At 37.8% G+C, this 20,799-nt stretch overlaps 1 protein-coding gene across 1 annotated transcript; it reads left to right on the forward strand.

Moving 5' to 3' along the window:
- Positions 1-3,716: 3,716 nt before the first annotated feature.
- tuft1b (tuftelin 1b) lies at positions 3,717-20,791 on the forward strand. Its single transcript, XM_062435923.1, has 12 exons — positions 3,717-3,852; positions 14,362-14,436; positions 14,529-14,630; positions 14,738-14,806; positions 15,107-15,172; positions 15,730-15,819; positions 16,672-16,782; positions 17,969-18,192; positions 18,621-18,726; positions 19,040-19,123; positions 19,362-19,456; positions 19,569-20,791. Exons 1-12 carry the CDS (start codon positions 3,793-3,795, stop codon positions 19,639-19,641), a joined length of 1,155 nt encoding a protein of 384 aa, XP_062291907.1. The 5' UTR covers positions 3,717-3,792; the 3' UTR covers positions 19,642-20,791.
- Positions 20,792-20,799: the final 8 nt, after the last annotated feature.

The following is a 20,799-nucleotide window of genomic DNA, read 5'->3' on the forward strand; positions in this document are numbered from 1 at the left end:
GTGAGCGTAAATGAAGTCCATGTCCTGTGTTAAAGGGGACTTCTTGTTTTGTTGGGCTCAACAGTTAATCAATTAGTTTAGTTTGGTCAGACAAAACAAGCAAACTGAACACATCACCACTGGCTCTGAGAAATAATGAATGCTATTTTATGGAATACATGAGTGATCAATTGAGAAAATAGATGTATGCTATTTCACAGCATTTCACAATTTGTTAGGAACAATACCTTATATTTTATTTAACCCATGACCCATACAAATGTCAGGGTGAAGCAAGTCGGATTCTTGAACCTTTGCTGCCTCAAATACATGGAGCTGTACTCGTATGCCTTTGACACCACCCAGATACAGTACATCAGGACTATTCAGTTGTAAGACATCTCCTCTGATTCATTAGGTTTGGTAGCCACGTGAACCATCTCATCCCAGGGGTGTGGCCATTGCATCATGCCTGCCTGCTTTGTGTACACGTCATCCACGGCAGGCCTGAACCCAGTTTAAGACAAACCGTTTACCCTCACCTGTGAATGTCACGACTGATTCACCTCTCTTAGCTCCATTAAACATTCCTTGAACTATTAAGCTTGATTAAATGATAAATAAAAAACTGTGTAGCTACACATTAAAAACTGAAAGGGTCAAATAGTCAGATAAGAAAATTTGTAAGAATTGATTCATGTTTGAGGAATCAATCAGAAACTGTCTAGTCCAGTAGACTGTTACAGGATGAAATGGAGATGGAGCTTCTTACACAGATGTTGTTGGCCACGTATGCAAATTTTAGGGGCCCTAAAGCTAACTGTGAGTGACAGTCAGAACATTTAATTGTTACAAGGCTTAAGGAACATGTCTGAAAGAAACTGAATTTCACAGGCACTGGGGTTATTATGACCGCAGAGTTTGCATATATCCTGGGACTTTTCATTATTTACAGAAACCAGTTTAACATATCAACAAACCTGAGGCAAGTTTACACCTTTACAGGGATACAAGATCGAGGCCTGACGCCGTCCAGCAGGTTTCACAGCACCTATCTCTGCAAGCCAATTCAGCACACCAGATGTTTACTGTCTGGCAGTTGTGTCAAAAGCAGATGTTCAACCAAGTCCAAAAATATATACTGTAAGACAAAAGAAGATGATGCTTTCAAAGTCTCATCAACAGGCTTCATCAGTTCATCTGAAACTTACACTACTTACATTTTGTAGCATATTATATAATAAACCTGTCATATTGTATTAAAGAAGAGAGCAATGAAAGAAATGTCCTCTGTCATTATCCTAGTCTCAGATCTATATTCTCTTTCTCTGCTGCTTGTCTGACAAGCGATAAGCAGTGTGTTTCCTTTAACTCTGGCTGAGTTTCCCCCTTAGAGACCGAGAGTCTGTAATCCTTAGTTGGTTTACTGTAATTACTGAAGACATCAAGCTGTAATCACAACTCCTCCTCCTCCAACCTCTCTGTCTCTCTCCTCAACTTCTCTTCTGTCTTCACAGGACTTTCCTTTGCTTCTTCCTTAAATCTGCTGTTGTCTTATCTTTTTCTAAAATGGGAAATAATCAGTGATCCACAAAAATGGCTGTAATATGATGGCTAAACATAACCATAACCGTCTAATTACATCCAGATTTGTCATTCAACAGATGCTGGGATGACATGATAATGGACAGTACATGTCTTGTGAGAAAATGAGCAGTGGCTTTTACATCTTGGGAGATCAGCATTGTTCATGTTTCTCAAGGGAAAAAAGAACAATGCTGTAATGTTATTCTACTGATCCATCCTGTTCATTCCTAATTCACAACTTGAATTTAGACAGTAATAACAATAATAACATGTTAAAAACAAATAAACAAAGTTTTCTTTTTCTTTTTGCATAATTTATGATTATTTCTGCATGACATTCAACCCTTCCAGTGGAAACAAGGTTTAAAATAACTTCCTGGCGTCACATTGGAAAGTATAAAGGTGTCTACTGATCCAATAATGTCTAAGCCATCAATGTATAAAACCAGTGTGTGTTTACCTTGGGCTGGCCTTTTGAATTCATGTCATACTTACTTGTCATGTATTTACCCAAAGATGTGACTCACACAAAGCAGATTTATGTAGATTGTTGTATTTCAGTGATGTGTACAAAGTCATGACTCTTATTTGGTTGTCATGGAACAAACAAACGCTCTTAGAATAACGTAAAACTTATGTTTGATGTCAAACACAGCGGAAGAACATTGTGGTAAAATAATGAAAAAGGCTTATAATGTATGGTTTGACTTGATTTGGGGATTATATTCTCATCTTTCATAAGTAATGACCTTTCATTTTATACCACACCTCCCCGATGCAAGCAAGTAATGACAGGAAAACACAGTATGTCGTCTCTTTAGTTAAGTTATACCACACATTGCATCTCCCCAACAGTTTATTACATTAATGAATGCTTATAACATTGATTCTGTAACCACTGAGTAAGTTCATAACCAAAACTGAGCCATTATTCAACAAATATCACAACGTTCTCACATTGTCACAGTAACATTGTCAAATGCTGAAAATAGCTAAATTTGTCTGTGTTGATGTGTCAGCCATATGCCACCAAAAGTAAGTCAGTACAGTCATAGGGTCACCTAGAAAATAAGTAAGAGTGAGTGGGAACCGAGCCATCGGACATGTGACAGGACTGTTATCAAACAGGACTATATCCTATTAACAGGTCTGACAGAGAATTAGCAGCAGTGCAAGTTACAGGTGCTGGACTGTAGGTTCACGCTGCTGCTGTGTTACTAACAGAAACATTATTGGGAAATTAACATTTGTTGAAACCAGATGAAGGAACAAATCTACATGGGGTCATTCTGGAAGAGGATCAGGCGGGTTACTGAGGACAAAATGCTTTGGTTCAGCAGCAGTCACACCAAATGTCTGCCGGATGGACGTGTCATCAGCTGCTCTGAGGTCAGATAGTTTATTTCAAAAATTCATTATGATCCTGAGTCATTTATAGATCATCAAAACAAATAAGACTAATGGTTTTGGTTTTTATCACCCTGTATCCTGCTTCTAATTTACAGCATGTTATATGGCAACCATTTGAGATGTTTTATGAACCATGTTATCAATGTTTTTCATTTTAGGTAGACATAACTACCTTGCATGGAATTTAACCTTCGGGCCTATACTAATTAAAATAAAGATAAAAAATAAGGTCAGATAAGAATTCATACTGTATTTCAAAGTAATGTAACCACCTTATATCAGTTTGCATGTGTGTATTATAGGTGCAAAATCACGTGTGGATTATATTCATGTTAAAAGTGTCATTGCATATGATTTATATATACATTTGACATATAAATTAATAGTGTGGTGAAGTTGTATGTCTGTACAGAGAAATAAGATATGAAAATTATAAAAGCAAGAATAAAAGCAAGATACAAGAGATTAAACAGACCTGAGTATAAAATAGTACAAAATATCTGCAACAACTTCCTACATCCTGATTTATACTTCACAGCATTCCATTCAAATGAGGTGCAGGCATGTTGAAGACCCGCAGGGTTCAACTTTACTACCTGAGAGAGAGAGAGAGAGAGAGAGAGAGAGAGAGAGAGAGAGAGAGAGAGAGAGAGAGAGAGAGAGAGAGAGACCTTCTGTGGGTTTTTTTTTGTTTGCCATGTAGAGATTGAAGCTGTTCTGGGTAGTAGACAGAGGATGATTTCTCTCTCAGAAACCTTCGACAGCTAATCTCTCTTTCATTTTTATATATTGGTTTCTTCGCTGTCCTCTGAGAAGATGAGTGGTGGAGTGGCACGGACGGTGGGAAATGGAAAGGAGGAAGACAACAGAAGTAACGTGAGTGATTAATAAAACTAGAAAAACTATTTTCACTTAAAGTGAATTGTGTATGGTACTCAGTACGCTTCTAGTAATTTAACCCCACTTTGTATTTCCTGCGGTGTTTCACCGCTGGGACAGATTGATTGGCTAGTTGTGGACTGTCCTGGTTTACACAACATATCCGTAGCTATACTATATCTTGAATGTTTAAAGTTTTTTTAAATTATTTAACATATTCTCAGTTTTCTATTTGAGCATATGAAAGTGAAACTCCTTATTAAAATTGCATGTCCTGCGGGACGGGATTAAATGACACCTGCAGCAGAAACACTCACTAATCACATGACGTCAACATATTGAGAAAAAAAAGCACATTTATGAAAGCAAAATTTGTTCGCATGTGCTTTACATTCACACGTTGAGTCTCCACGTGATCCAACGTCAATTTTAGCTATATAGCAAATAACGTGTAACTTTCTGAACCGTCTCTGGTTGTGTTCACCATGAATGCATTAGGGCTGCTCAGCTTTACAGTCACTTTGTCCCAGTGGTCACTCACGGTACTACTGCTTAAAGAGACATCTGTAAAACTGTTGACAGGACACCTACAACTACAAATAAGGTCAATTATGACTCTGTGATGAGCGTTCACACAGAAAAGAAAAGCCAGTCTACCACAGCAGTTGCTCTTTCACAGTAATACTCGTTATTAGGAAATGTTGAAACAAGTGGGATAGTCTGAATGCTCTAGTCTACTTCAAACGTCATTATCAAGTATGAAGTAATTATACCCTGAAGCCATAATTTCATTGCTTAAAGATACTTGTGAAGTTCTAAACCGTTCTAGAACTTTAGTAATTTAATTCTGTTGAGTGAGAAAACAAATGATCTCACATCCCAGAATGTATCATTTATACAGCATTCTTTGATAGTAGTTCCGAAGAACTCATTAACAATGTTGCCAGGACTTGTTTGGCGAGAGCTAGAAGAATGCTAATCCTTTTTCTTTAGAAGCACATTGTTTCCATGCTTTTGATCGTTGGTTACCAGAAGGTTTTGTTATTTTACTGTGGAAATATCCTCCTGTCACTTTCAACTTGTTTACAGGTCTTATTACAGTAACATTTAGCTGACCCTATAACATGTGATCCAGTTTCTGCCAAACCTGCTCTTTTGCAGGTGGTTGCAGTGGTTACAGTGAGTGTTTTCATTATACACTGCCTTTTAGGTGTCATAGTGCAATAGACAATTACCAGAGTGACAAAAGAGAGGTTAAATGTTACAGTACAAACCTTCCTTGCCTAAATCATTGAGTTAAGTGTTATGTCCCACTCCCATAATGGCATCATACCTGTGTCAGAATGGTAGCAGGAATGAACAGATCATTTATTTATACAGATAAATGGCAGGAAGTGGAGGAATACATAGTCGTGCCCAAACAAATGCACTAATGTTGCAAGTGGAGTTCTGGCTGTGCTGCCAACTTTGACGGGCTCCAGTGGGGATAAAACATGAAAGAATAAAGGATAAATGACCTTTTCTTCACTTTTCGCAATTTAGAGGGGTAATTTTTGTTATTATAAACATGTGGCTGTTTTGATGTTGTTTCAGACGTTAACACTGAATAAGCGCTTGTCTCAATCAAATTGTTACAATGAATTAAAGATGGCTGAGGGGCATTTTTGGTCACTGGCCATAGAGGAATATGTTGTTTTCTCTGTGAGCTTTGACCTCTTTTGAATTCTGCTCTACAAACCTCACAGTTTGCTATTTCCACTGGGAAACCCATTTCATTCAACTTAAGCACATTTAGGAGTTAAATTGTTTTTTCCTGATCCTGTCAACAGGCATTTAACTTGAGCTGTATGCTGTGATGACGTGAGAGTGTTTTGGGAAAAAAACAGTTACAGTGCGAGAACAGTTCATGCAAGGATATTATTAACATAGCTTAGCTGGATTGTTGTGGAGGGTTTTTCCGCTGACTCTACTTACATGGCTTACATGTGACACTGGCATGTTTTTGTGTGTTTTCACAAAACAAAAGGACAAGCATCCTGAGGGTTCAGTGCATACCTGCTGTGGTGTAAAAGAAAAGTGTAAGGTGTGCTGTATGTTAGATACAATGTCATATGTTCACAATGTATTACTGCTTAAACTATTAGAAGATCAACAGAAAAAAAGTAGTAAAAATGAGTACAAAGTCGAAGATTTGGCTTTTACCTGTTTTTTATATATAATTTTAAATTGAATATCTCTAGGTTTTGGTTGGACAAAAAAAAAGTGCTGTTGGGAAACAGTGATTAAAACAAATTAAAAGTTTCCTTGAAGCTAATATGAAGCTTCAGTCATCTAAATCAGTCAAATCAAGTCAATATCTTACTTTTTTTAGTGCCAAAGTCCCTCTTCATTATGATCCTTCCACCACAGCTAAACAGGAAAACACTGACAGATGAGACACAAAGAAGGAATTTTTTACTGAAAAGACTAACTGTGGAGGACTTAAATTGAATTTTAATTGGCTAACTGAGATGGCTCCAGCTTCATTTCCCTTAAGAGAAACTTTTATATACATTTTTGCTCAAAACACGGACTGTGGATTTTGTTCATTTCATTGTTGAATTGTTGAATTGTTGACTTTGGCCCCTATCTGTTGTTTTAAGAGAGACTCAAAAGATTGTGAACCCGACCTTTAAGCACTGATGCTCAGCAATAATAACTAGAGATCTGAGATACAAGATTCAAGATTCAAAATGTCTTTATTGTCATTTCACACACATGTAATTGCATACACAGGCTGAAACGAAAAGTCGTTTCTCACCAGCTCCTTGCAGTGCATTAGAAAAAAAAAAGGGGGTTGTAAAAAAAAAAAAAAAAACTATGTTAAAAACATTCAAACATGTAATAAAATTAATAAAATAAAAGATAAAATATAAAATAATATAAGATAATTTTATTGGATGAAGTTTTGTTCTGGGTGTTCAATAAAAAATAGTCCGATACAGACGCTTGAACACACACAGACTTGAACATGTTTGGACTGCGTGCCATCTGACTTTTGTTGGTACACTTCTATTTACACTGCACACACTCAGCATGCCAGTTACTGTTATATAAAGACGCATCATTAATCTCTGTTCCATAACTCACACCAAACATTCCTCACAGTGCTGCTACCAACCGCTGTCACCCGGTGGCAGATTAATGATGCCTTCCTCATTCCACTGACACTATTGGTCACTTACTGTGATCACAGTGTGATTTTTTTGACCGTACATTTACATACATTTAGGCTACATGTAAGTATGTAAGTATGAAGGTTTAAACTCTTCACTCAATTTCTATGAAGGATTGACTGTCAGTGTTTTAGACTCTTTGATAAAGATAATAGCTAGACCTCTGAATCACTGGCCACAACTTTTTCAAGAATTATTTTCAAGAATTCAAATAAAATGTGGAAACAAAATGATAATTCAGTCTGATCATCAGGCTATGAAGATAATACAAGGCCCCTTAAACATAATTTAGTTAATATTCATCATCAACAAACATCTTTGTCCAGGATGGTCTGTATACAGGATAATCTAATCAGTGGAAATGTTCCTTCCAGTTCTTTCCATTGTGTATTTGGCATTGCAGTCCTGCAGGAGAGGCTTGCAATTATGTGCCTCCTTGGACTGGCATTGTAGCTTTCTGACTGGAGAACAAACTCAAGGAAAAAGGGTTGGGCAGCTACTGCAGCCTCACCCAGCCATGTAAGGCAAGACAGCCGTGACTTCCCACACACTTAGTCACACATACACAGACAGTCTGGATCACTGCTCCCAGATCGCTATCGGGAAGAGATCCGGACACCTTCATCTGCCCAGGTAGATATCAAAAAGATCCTTTTGTGAGATAAAAGTAAAGAGTTTATATTTGGGTGTGTAGAGGGTGATGCATATGATGGTACTTGTGGTTGTAGTTTTGTCTGTTTTTTGAATTGTTAAATGTTTGGGTATGTTTTTATACCTTGTCATACTAGACTAAGACATAGTTGGAAATGCTAAATACAAAACAGGACCTGCTTTAGCATGGTTTCTACAGCAGACAAGGCACCAAAGAAAAACATTTAGCTGAATATGATTTTGCATGAGTTCACCCTCATCATATTTTATTTGAAACACTTGGATGAAAACATTACCATTGATTTTTTTCAGACAGGAAGCAACTGTAAAACTTCTTAAAACATCCCCTGTTTGTCAGTGACTGTTTTTGCTCTTGTTGTATTTATGAGACATAACTGTACTGTTGACATTACTCAGAAGGAAGGACACACTTATTGATATCAACAAGCTCAGTTACCATGTTGTTTTAAGTGTTTATGGCATTTCTTATCATTCACCAGTCATATTTGTGTTTTGACAGCACTCAGAGATTGATGGAAGTTGCACTTTCCTTCTTGAACGCTGTTGTTATTTGAAAAAGGAATTTGGATACTGGTGTTAGTGCAAACAGTGATCCAGTCTCTGGGAATCTTCACATAATATTTTGTGGTCGCAGCAACTATGTGATGAATTACAGCTTAGCCTAGCTGGAGTGCTCAGTGAGTACATCAGTGATATCATCTCTAAACCAGTAAATGGAGGAGTGTGCTGCTCCATAACTAGAATCAATTTGTCTTGTATTGATTGTGTGAGGTCACTGACCATATAAGGATGCTATGGTAGCCCGGACGCCGAGGTGAAGCAGTGATGTCACCTCCAAATCTGTGAATATCCGAGTCATGCTGGGCAGATTTGTAACTGGCTGTTTTCATATTGGCTGCAGGCCTCATGCGCTCTGAATACCTGACAGTCAGAGTTAAGAAGATATTATGTCCTCTACTGTATTTTACTCTGCTATAACTACCTCTGAACTAGACAATTATTTATTACTTATTCTCTACACAGTTTTAACCTCCTGTACTTTAGAACCGAAACAGTCGTTTGATTAATAGATCAATCGTGAATTAATCATCATATAATTTTCCAAGCAAAACGTATAAAGTTATCTTGTTCCAGCCTCTCCATAGGAAGGATTTGCTGCTATCTTTGTCTTATGCAACAATAAAATTAAAACTTCTGGACTGGAAGGGAGTTTTTCACCATTTTCTGGCATTTCATAGATTAAATAATCAGCTAATTGAGAAAATAATCTGCATATTAATCAATAATAAAAAAATATTGATAATTGCATCCCTACTGTACTTTATTCTTTACTTTACTATCTATTTTGTGCTTTACTCTGAATTCTTTAATGTTGCTAGGCAGGATCAACAAAGTAGAGATGTGCACAGCAGCTTGACTGCTGCCTTGGGTTCCTTCTCCGGTGTCTGATTGGTGAAAGCAGGACACCAGAGACAGAAAACAGCGTCTCCCTCGGGGCCGCTGCTGCTGCTGTTCAGTTTAAGAGCTGATCTGTGAAGAGATATCTGAATAGATGTCCCAAGTGGCAAATTTTTACCAGAATGGTTTTTTTTAACGCCTCGTTTGCGCCTCTGTGTTTCCCCACTTTAACAACAGCTTCACACCAGTAATAGATGTCAAGTCAATTTGAAATCACTTTGTAGCAGCAGACTAATGGAGACACCTTTATGACATGTGAGCACACTATAGAGGCTTGCAGTGATCTTTGAAATAATGCAAAGCTGTCGTGATCATAATACGTTCTGTTTGATGAACGCTGGTTGCACAGTAACATTAATAATAAAATGTGAATGTCTCATCAAATTCAGTTAGTTTTTTTTTATTTTATTAAATGCTGTTTAATTGCCATGTCTGTTCCAACAGTATGGACCATTTGCAGTGTTTGCATTCAACCAAGTAGTATGCAACTGAGCAGATAATCGGTTTTTATTTAACTGTTTACATTTACAGTGAGTTTTCTTTTTTTGAACTCATGCTGCTGAGTTTTGCTGTGTTATGCATGACATACCTGTAAGTTTGTCTGTTGATCTTATCACATTCATGAGAATCTGTGTTACGTAAACACATATCTCATAACGAGAATCAATCAACTGCAGAGGAAAAACAGCAACACAACATAATTGATGGTGTTGATATTATCTCTAAAACTGTTTTTATTAAAGCCTTCAAGCATATATTGTGAAATGATTTTATGAGTTTCCAGAAACTCAGGAAGAAACCTTGCAACCATAGTTTTGAATTGAATTTTTTGATTTGGATTAAATTATATTTTATTTATAATAGAATTTCTGATTTTCAAATCTAATATGATCTAATCCAATCCAGCTGCTTTTCACACCCCTGAACTGATATGATTCCACATCGACTGACACAGAGCAATCTCCTGTCAACTTATCACTTTAGACATAGTAAGTAAATCAATTCAAAAACATGTTGTCAAGTTAAGTTGAGTTGCTATGACAGTGTAACCTGTTTACTTGCAAAAACATCCTGCTTTTTTCCTCACTGAATGCCTTTTCTGACTTAAGTGTTTTTCTTGTCCGTACAGGAACAGCAAGGTAGTTAAATCTGGACTTAACATCTTGTATAACAGTTGGACAGGCCAGGACTGAAAAAGTATGCAGTGATTAAGTGTTTAATTTCGCCTTGGAACACAATCACACACGTAGGCTATTTGGGCGAACACTTATAACCACCTTTCGTAGGTGTGGTGACTAATGACGTCATTGATGCATCATTTATTGGCAATTAATACAGTGATTTTGACCTCTGCATTAATAGACCACTGCAACCTGAGCACGTCAAGCATTTTTTTAGGTGATAATGCATTAAGTTTGGTGACACGTTTAGATGATAAAGAGACGTTACTCTGGTGCTCAGCATTCATAATATAATCATATATAGGAGTCAGTGAAGGCTACAGTTTCTCATATTTTTTATATCCATTAAACACATCGTTTTTGATGCTTCCAAACACATAAAATGTAGCTTTTGCTATTCCGCAGATGATTATCCCACTGGACCAGCACATAAAGAAGCTTTAATTAACTTAGCGCACACTATTGTATGTATTAATTTGTAGATTTTGAATACCAGAACTATAATTAGAAATTAATGATTATTTGCAATCTGTTCTAGTTGTGCTTAATTTGAAGCTCTGTGGATGTGTAAACCTAATGCCTGAAATGTAAACGTGTCTTTGGAGTGGGCGCCAAAGAAACACAAAGAATAGCGTGTGGAGAAGCACGGAACATTGTGTATCTGTGTCCTAGGGTGTGTCTGCCTCACCTCTCTCTGAGAGAAACCCTCAAGCTGTTACTCTTTTAGATCACAGAGTCAAATGTTGGCCTGCCTGTCACCGCCTCAGCTCTGATCGTTTTCAGACGCACAATTATATACAAAGACCTGCCATTCTAAGCTTAACCATTTAGCTCATGTTTGACAGGCAAATCAGAAAGCTGGTTGCTCTCATCTGTAAACAAATGTTTTACCCACATTTCACCCGCTGGGTTGCTTCTCTTCTTTGTTATTTTAAGCCATATATCACTGTGTCTACATGACTTACAGTAGGCATGTTCACACACAGTCTTTCAAACCATTAACTGTTTGCCCCATTTCACCAGCAGGTTTCTTTTACATGTCACAGCAGCACAAAAACACACAAACATACAACAATTTTAAAGCATTCATGATATCTTCTACACCATTTATTTATTTCAGTAATATTATTCATATTTGTTAGGAATTATATACAATGCTCTGCACAATGGAGATATATCTTTCAGCTTAAGTAATTCTATGGGTCATACACACACACACACACACACACACACACACATACATACATTAAAAAACGATTTGATTACTTTCTTTATAGTAAATGAATCATCTTTTCCAATGATTAAATTCACTCCTGCAGAATGTAACAGATTATTTGCTTAACTTTTGACCTCTCAGCATTACTTTGCTGCACAAGAAGTTGTGTAATTATTGTTGATGTTGAACAAAATGATAAAAACATTTATCCTGCACATCTCTCATTCCGCCATAATTTGCATAAATCTTACATCACGTTTGTTAAAAGTCTTTTGACAGAGTGCAAACAGGCTGTAGTTGTGAGTTCAGAGCTTTACTCCAGGATGTTTCTGTAGTGCTGAGTTAAGACATAGACCTTTTGATCAGTTTGTTTGCCAGTTTAATATTACCACATCTTACCAACTGACTCATGGCTGCACTGCTGAGGTGTTCCTTGGAAGCCGGATAATTAACAGCTTCTCCAATTACATAAGGAATGGTTGAAAAACACATATTTGTCTCTGATGTTCCGCCAATCAATGTGAAAAATTACATAATCATAAACTTAAAAGGAACAATTCCAAAATTCTGGTTGGGATACGGTTTGCTTTCTCATAGTCTTTGTTGTAACTTGCATATTATATTATTTTTTGGATAGTAAGTTTGCATGTGATTTCACCAAATGATTTGCATACCTTTGAAGTTATTATGCATCAGCGTCTTCACACTTAAAGTGGACGACATGCTGTGGTATGTAAAGAATGTGTCACCGCATCATTATGATTCCTGCACTATACCCACAGGTGTCATTCACCCCACAAGCAATTAAAGGTGTGGAAAGTGGGTTTATGAAGTGTGCAGCAGGAACACTGTGGAGCTGTTACTGTGTTAAATGTCAAAATGTTTCCTCAGTTTAGTGGGTGACATCGACCAAACAGGATGATATTAAAACGTGATTTTGCAGAGAGAGGTGAATTTAGCAGCTTTTACTTCAAAGGTGTAAATATAAAAATATGACATCACAGGTTTTAAGACTGAGGGGAAAAACATCTGGTTTTCTGGCATTTGATGTACCGTGTAAGGATCACACCTGGCTGTGAAACTAAAAATACTTCTTTGACAGAAAATAAAAAGCAGGGTCTGGGAAAGACATTTTTATGACTAAAGCCATATTCTAAAGAAGAAAAACAAGTAAACATGGAATGTTTAAGTCATGTACAAGCTTCTCTCCCCCTGTTTTAGCAGGTATTTATTATAGACTGTTACAAACTTGTTATAAACTACAAACAAAATAAACATAGATGCTAATATTATTACATCAAAACATCTACAGAACATTTTGTCCCTGTTCTTTTTTCTTTGGCTGTTAAATTATGAACTATTTGTGCAGCTGTGATATTTAACCTTTTGTCAACGCCCTAATTAGGGCAATTTAGGCCACTGATGACCTCACTCAAAACTCACACCTCAAAGTAAAAAAGCTTAAAGGTGTAAAAGTATCCCTCTCAAATAATGACTGACAATACTGATTAATTCTTTATCTCATGTAGGCTGGGGGCTTCTGTAAACTCTTAAGAGCTCTAGTGTATTGCATGCACGCACACATAGATACATATAACAGCTCATTGACGCAAAGATTCAACATAATTCAGGTTAGAGATAAGATCAAGATCAGCTGTGTTGGACAACTTAGCTGCACATGGACTTTTATCTTCCACTTGAAATAGATATCATTTGTCAGCAGGTTTGTTTTTATTGTGCGGTCAATAAAGGGTAACATAATTTCTCTGGAACCATAACTTCAGACACTTAAATGGGTGCAGCCATGGAGGATTATATGTTCAAAGCAAGTATTTGTTAGCTTCTGTGAAAATATTTATTGTTGGTTATGTAAGGTGAGTTTAAGAAAGTTTAATTTGAGTGTTTATAGGCTCAATTGTAATCTTCCTTTTTTGTTAAAAAATTAGATATTATTATGCCTATTACTATGCACTTCCACTGAAAGCCTGCGGTCATGAGCATGTTTTTTTTTTCTCAATGTTGTCAGGACAATATCTCAGTTATCAGGAAACAAGTGATTCACGAGAAGCTGGCTGCCCAATCAAAAACAGCTTATTATGAAACACACAACAGAGTTATAAAGAAGTCAGGATCCAACAAAGGGCACATTTAAAGGCAGGCGCAGGTGTATCAAAGTCTACTGGGAAAAAACTGAATAGAGGTGAATACATATACCAACACAACAGAATAGAATAGACCATCAAGCTCAGAGCATGGGCCAAAAATAAATCAGACCATCTGGATATTTCTAGAATTGGTCTGTGTTTGTTGCTGTTGACTCGAACTATTTTCACTGTGAAACATGAAAGAGAACTCCCAGATTATTTTGTTTTGGTTTCCTAGGAGAATGATTCAGCAGACAGATATTTTGGGTCTAAGTATTTTTGGCTACATTGAACAGGACTGGTTTCATTTCTCCATTGACTGGAGTGGAATGAATGGTCATAATCACCTGACATGGTCCCGAGGATACAGTGGAAATGTCGCCTCATTGTTGGTTGCCAAGTGTTACAGTCTATGTGTGTGGCATCCTAACTAAGAGGAAGTTTTATGGCTAAATCCTCACATCCACCCACCCCCTCTGTCACTGCTCCACCCTCTCTCTCACTTGTGACTTTCATTGTGAGACCCTTTCCTTTCTCTTTACTGGTTCAGGCTTGTTTTTCTCATAATCCTCATCACTCCATTTAGTCATCGGGTTCCTTTTTTGCTCTGTCTCTTTCAGGACAGATGCAGGCTGCTTAGACTCACTCGAAAAGATCACGATCAGTCAGGCACATCGGAGCGTCACAACAACAAGGTACAAAACCAGAAAGGGACACTATATTTCTTCATGAATGAAAAGAAGAAGTACAGGACCAAACGCTTATTCTTTTTTTTTACTGAATGTAGGAGAGCAGCATTGCAGTAGTGCTGCCACAGAAACCAGAAAATCAGGAAGCAGGAACACTTGAACTCATCACTCCCACTGAAGAAAAAGTTGAAGTCATCAAGGTAAGTGGGCTTGTTTTTGTGTAATTTTGTTTGTCTGTATAGCCGTATGCAGGTCGAGCCCCTTCATGCTCACCTGAACTAACACAGTCCGCTTTCATGGTATCCAGGTTTACCTTGAAAACCGTCCAGAGGAAAGTGTAAAGATGCTAACGGACGAGGTGTCCCAGATCCAGGAGGTGAGTGTGTAACAAACAGAAATGAGCAATATTTCCCTCTAACCACATATAGACAATGACTCGGCATTCAGCAGCTAGGAGAACATTACTGTGTGTGTGTGTGTGTGTGTGTGTGTGTGTGTGTGTGTGTGTGTGTGTGTGTGTGTGTGTGTGTGTGTGTGTGTGTGTGTGTGTGTGTGTGTGTGTGTGTGTGTGTGTGTGATTCAGGATAATGTTTAGACTCGAGGGGCGAGGTTAAAGAGGGGCTTTGTGGCATTTTCTTCACAACATGTTTTGAATGCGTGTTTTTTTTACTTACAGGTGAGGTACTGTCTGAAGACTCTTAGAGAGCAGATGGCTGCCAGACAGAGCAGCAATAACAACAAGGTACCCACACCCTGCATTAAAGTTAGAGATGCCTTAGATAAATAATTCTTTGGGCAAGCAACAGAAAACTAATCAATTAGCAGTAATTTAGCTAATTACTTTATGGTTCATCATACATTAAATTAAAGCAAATGAAGTAACACTTCCACCAATTTGATAACATATACCTGGCATACTAAAGGAAGGTGAAAGCTAATATAACAGAAGCTTGTGGGTGTAAACCAATTACCAAATAATGACCACTTCCAACGATGATGCTGGAAATCAAGTTAAACAAGTTTCTTTTGTTCTTTTATTGTAAGAAATATTGATAATTGTGTTTATCAGTTAGTGTCACCCCCAAAACTGTGTTCCTTTATTTACATGCATACATTACATACATATTTTCTTCTAGATTTGATGCATGTGTTGTTAAAGTTATAAATATCTTGAATTGCTTGTTTTTTCCAGTTGCAATGTGTTGAGCTCCATCAGTCGCTGCAGTAATCACTACTTTAAGAGAAGAAGGAGAAATACAGCACTAACTTCGTTAATCGGCTGCTTCTCTCCTTCTTTAGTATCCTGCAAATGGCTACAGAGTCAACAGGCCCAACGGCCTAACAGCTGTCACCAATGGCAACACTATTATCATCGAGACCGACACTCATGTAAGCAAATCATAGGTCACCCTTCTCTAATATCTTCAGAAAAGTGTTTGCTGTGTTTTTTTAAAATCATTTTATTATTCATCAGTTTAATATGAATGAACCATGAGAAATGTCTGCATTGTGTCAACAGAAGCCGATTTCAGTTTCAGTGAAACCAATTTGAATACATTCAAATTAATATTTAAATGGTAAGCATTAAATTCATACTGGAAAAATGTCTAGCCCTCCAGCTGTTTCACAAGCACACCACCCAGCTGCCTGCTGTTTGTAGGGAAAATGGTGTCAGGCTCTCTGAGACTGATATTAAAGCTTACCACATAAATAGGGGAAGGGTTCACTCTCATTCTGACTAATAGTGTTTCAACAGATACGCACACACACACACACACACACACACACACACCCAGGTAAATATCCCGTTTCCCATGTATTATTTGAGACTCAGCACATCATAATGCTTCCTGTAAAGCAACACCATCGTCTACCAAGGAACTAGTGTCAGAGCGGCGAGGGGAGGGGAAGTGTGTGTATTGTAGTTATACATACCCAGTGACCTGTGTGTGTGGTATGTAGTTAAGCTGGGGTCAGTTTACACTGCCCTCTGTTCTAAGTGATCAGTCAGATTATACGAAATAAAAAGATTACCTTTGCACAATTAAACTAAAATGTAGCCATTTGACTGCTAACTTAAATGCTTTTGTTACCTCAAGCTAGTTCAAACAACCGTAGCAAATAGCCTTTGAGCAGCCTCTCTTTTCTTATTTATTAGTACCTGCCTTGCCTTCAGGTTCAAGTGGTTTGCCAGATTAAGCCTAACTGAGCATGTCACTTTCTGTCTGTCTGCCCTCTCAGGTCGAGGATAATCAGGAGGAGAGTGAGAGGCTCAGGGAGGTGACCAAGCGTCTGTACGAGCAGCTGAAGGAGATGGAGAAGAGGCATCAGGAGGAGAGGGAGAAACTGCAGGTCTGTTTGTCAGATGAGTAACATGACACGCTTCCTGTGACTCACTCCTCCTCTACTGCTCTCTGGGTCCTTTAATCGTCCTCATTATCTGTCAGTGTTATCTTAGGATCTCATCCATCATCATGTGATCCTCCACTGTTTGGGTCTTTGCTCTACAGTACATTCATCTGTCAGGTTATGTAGGGACACATGAAGTCCCTGTAGTGACGAGCTACATTTTACAGACGCTCCATCACTTGATTGGTGACGTTTACTTTATCTTTATTGTGTTAGTGGCACCAACAACATTATATAACCCTATTTTGTCTTCCACTATTTGTTAATCATAAAAATAAAAATCCATGTTATTCAGACAGGATTAAGTAATTTGGGCATCAAGCAGATATTACCACGCAAGCATCTCCAGTATCAAACAGTTAAAACTGACAAGAGAAATTAATAAATCTCTTAAAGGCCTTGTGCACCCACACAGCTGATTTGACCATAAGTCAGGAGGATGCTGGTGATGTCATAGTGTTTTAGGGGTGTATCAACAAATCATAGAGTGAAGTAGATGTCAAACACCCATTCAGTCTTAAGACAAAGAATCACAATACAAATGTTTTTTTGTTGTTGTTTTTTTGGGGGGGTTTTAATAGTTGTTTTTTAGTTTTTTGGATGGTCCTTTACTTTCAAATGATGACATCATGGCCAATAGCTCTAATTGGAGTTAATTAGTTTGTGGAGCAATACAGTTTTTTGAGTCGAGACAAGAAAATAAGAATGGATCTTGTTGACTTGTAATTTTAAAAACAAATGTCATGGGTAATGTTTGAAATAAAGTTACCAGCTTCTGAAGATTTATTTGACATCAAACTCGTTGTCTTTACAAAGACTTTAACTCGGTAGTGGTCATTTGAAAAACAGAAAAGAGTGCAAAATAAGTAAAAATGCCAATTTAACTTAATGTCGTTGTCACAGTGCAATGAGGGATTATTGCAGAAATTTGAGGAATTTTCAGTTTTACATCAAAATAAGGTGGTTCCTTTGTTCATTGTTGGTGATATGTAACCATATCCAGAAGCAGTTATGGCTGAAATTATGAAAAAGAGACCCAAATTGTAATGAACCTTTAGCACGGCATATATCACCACCAAATACAATAGAAAGTCCGAAAGCAGTCCTCACTCTGTGGCTCCCCTTGCAGATGGAGTCCAATGAGTACCGCATCCTTCTCGCTGAGCAGTCCGAGCGACTGCAGGTAGTGGAAGAGCAGTCGGAGGAGAGAGGTCAGCAGGTGGAGGAGCTGCAGCGGCTGCTGGGAAGCATGGAGGTCGAGAGCAGCATCCTCAAAGAGAAGATGGTGGCAGGGGAGGCAGAGGTGCTGCACCTTAAAGCAGACAAGGAGGGAGGGCAGGAGGACGGGCAGAGGTGAGATGAGAAAAACTATCATGTGAACTAGTGAGTTTGTTTTGTTTGTTTTTAGCGAGCCGAATCTTAATGAAAAGTATAAGTATTAAGAGGACAAAGTATATTATTTAAATGTGCAGTGTGCACGATTTAGAGACATCTACTGGTGAGGTTCCAGATTGCAACCAATTGAATATTATTCTACACACTGCACCTTTAATAAACAAACCTCACCCACTCTTTGTTTTTTAGGAACCCTGCCAATATCGTCAAATTCATCAATTCAGTTCAATTTGCATCATCTAATATGAATAATATGAGTAGCCTGTAGTAGTAATAGTACCATTTAATATACAACACCTCGCTGTAATCAAGTAGAAGAATATTTTTCTATTATATATTCACTGTATCAATCAGCTCCCATATACAGTGTTTGTGTGTGTTTGCAGGTGTGCAGAGCTGGAAAAGGAGCTTGCCATCTTGAAGGAAAAGATTCATCACCTGGATGACATGTTAAAGTGTCAGCAGAGGAAAGTCCGCCACATGATCGAACAGGTATTTACACACACAAGCCTGTTGTCTAGCCATGCAAAGTGAACAAACACGCTCCCACACAATGCAAATGATCTCAGCGGAGCCCAGAAATGCACAGGAAGCCATTAATGAGGAAATTAGATTTTGAGGAGGCAGACACATTAAGGATAATTGATATGAGCGAATGGAGCCAAGCGGAAAGCTGTGGTGAACAGAAACTTACTGGTCATGAATAAGTGATGCTGCATCTGCTCCTGTTTAGAAAAGTGAGCCATGTTTCTCTTGAGCGTGTCACATTGTTTGTTTGCGTGTGTTTGTTTTCTCTAAAATACAGCTGCAGAACTCCCGAACGGTCATCCAAGAGAGAGATCGAGTCATCAGGGATCTGGAGGAGAAGGTGGCTTTCCTGGAAGCTGAGGTCAGCAGACTCATATCACTGCCACTAAAATATGAATGACTCCACTAAAGGCTTGTTTCTACGTAGATTAATTATTGCTGACATTTATTTACTTACAATACATTATTTGTTTAAAGTTATCTAAAATCCTGTTTCTGCTCAAGCTAAAACTCATTTTCCATGAAGACTAAAAGGTGAAAAGCTATACTGCATTGGTAACTGCATCCTGTATGTGATTATATCCTGTTTCTGTCTGCAGAACAGAGAAATGCATCACCACATGGAGTACTTCCTGGCCGGCCAGGATTCACCAGAGCTGACATCCAAGGAGAACAAGCCAGAAGTTGTTTATAGGTGAGCACTCACTGCCAAACTTCCACTTAACTAATTTTTCTTCTCATATGATTATAATATGCACAGATTATGATGTTCATTTTCCAATTTTTACTTTTTCTTCTCCACACAGTAAACCACTCACACCTACATCACACAGCAACAAGGCCCTCCCGTTCATCAAAGTCATCGAAATCAAGTCCTGAATGGAGTCACAACTAAAGGAGTGACAAGAAGTTCAAAAAAAACTTTGTAAATATGTATTTATCCACCTACCAGTGTGTAAAATGTAGATCTGCAGTAGTTTAACAGACTCCATGGTGACAAAGGTCTTTAGTTAGAACCTCATAGTTACTTTTAAGGCTGTTCTGCATACCGGCTGTGGCTTTCGCACAAAACAGACTCTAAACAAGGAAGGTAAGAGGAAATTCAAATAGGGATCCAATGATAGAAGGAGTCCTAAAAATGAAAAACAGGAAGGAGCTGTGCAATCCAAAGAGCTTTACCGAACTTCTTAGTCAATATACATAGACACAAACCTGTGCAGTCTGTATTCTGTCAGCAAGTCTTCAAGATACAGTGGAAGGAGCAAGACTTCTGTAAAATTCTGTGTTGTCAAGTTTTCCACCTTCACTTCTTCCCCATGCAGAATCTAAAATAAGCTGCTTCAACAGGTCAATGGAAAAGGTGGTTCGAGATTAATAACTGTTCTATTATTGTAAAACAAACCAAAATAAAAGTCTGTTACACATACACTTGGATAAATGTACAAATAATCACTTTGTGTTGATCGTCTCAGCACTTCTTCATACTCAGTCTGCTCCACCAGAATCCTAAGCATGAAAGTTCAGGTGTCAAATTTCTGAGTGCTTTGCACCACATTGCCAACGGCGAGCATGCAGTTAGCTTTGTCAGTATGATTTATGTTTAACTTAATATATTTCTCTGACAGTAGTGGGGTGAATAGAATGAGCCAAGAGTTATGATGCTATTTCATACTTTAAGACTTTTGACTTCATTTATTTTAGTTATGTTGGAAAATACTCATTAGAGGCTTTATTTAGAGATAGAGGCTAGTTGATATCATACTTTAAATTACTATCCTCGCTGCCAAGTGCTGCCTCAGCACATTAAATATTCTATTTTGTGTTAAATGGTTTTAAATTTAATAACAATGACCCTCTCACATACTTCTGCATTGTTTGTATAGACGCTGCTGTTTCTCTCTGACATAATTTACATTTCAGTCCAGATTTACCTTCTTTTTAAAAAAAAAAAAATAACTTCTTACTGTGAACATTGTAGATAGAGACATTGAAGTGCTGTCTGTGTCCATTTATCGTAGACTGTTGAATAAATAAATG

The sequence above is a fragment of the Scomber scombrus genome, chromosome 16 (assembly GCF_963691925.1).
Source record: "Scomber scombrus chromosome 16, fScoSco1.1, whole genome shotgun sequence".
Taxonomy (NCBI): domain Eukaryota; kingdom Metazoa; phylum Chordata; class Actinopteri; order Scombriformes; family Scombridae; genus Scomber; species Scomber scombrus.

Coding starts and splice junctions, on each gene's coding strand:
- tuft1b (XM_062435923.1), top strand. CDS start 3,793: ATGAGTGGTGGAGTGGCACGGACGGTGGGAAATGGAAAGGAGGAAGAC. Junction 14,631..14,737: donor AAAAAGTTGAAGTCATCAAG/GTAAGTGGGCTT, acceptor CATGGTATCCAG/GTTTACCTTGAAAACCGTCC. Junction 15,820..16,671: donor TCATCGAGACCGACACTCAT/GTAAGCAAATCA, acceptor CTGCCCTCTCAG/GTCGAGGATAATCAGGAGGA.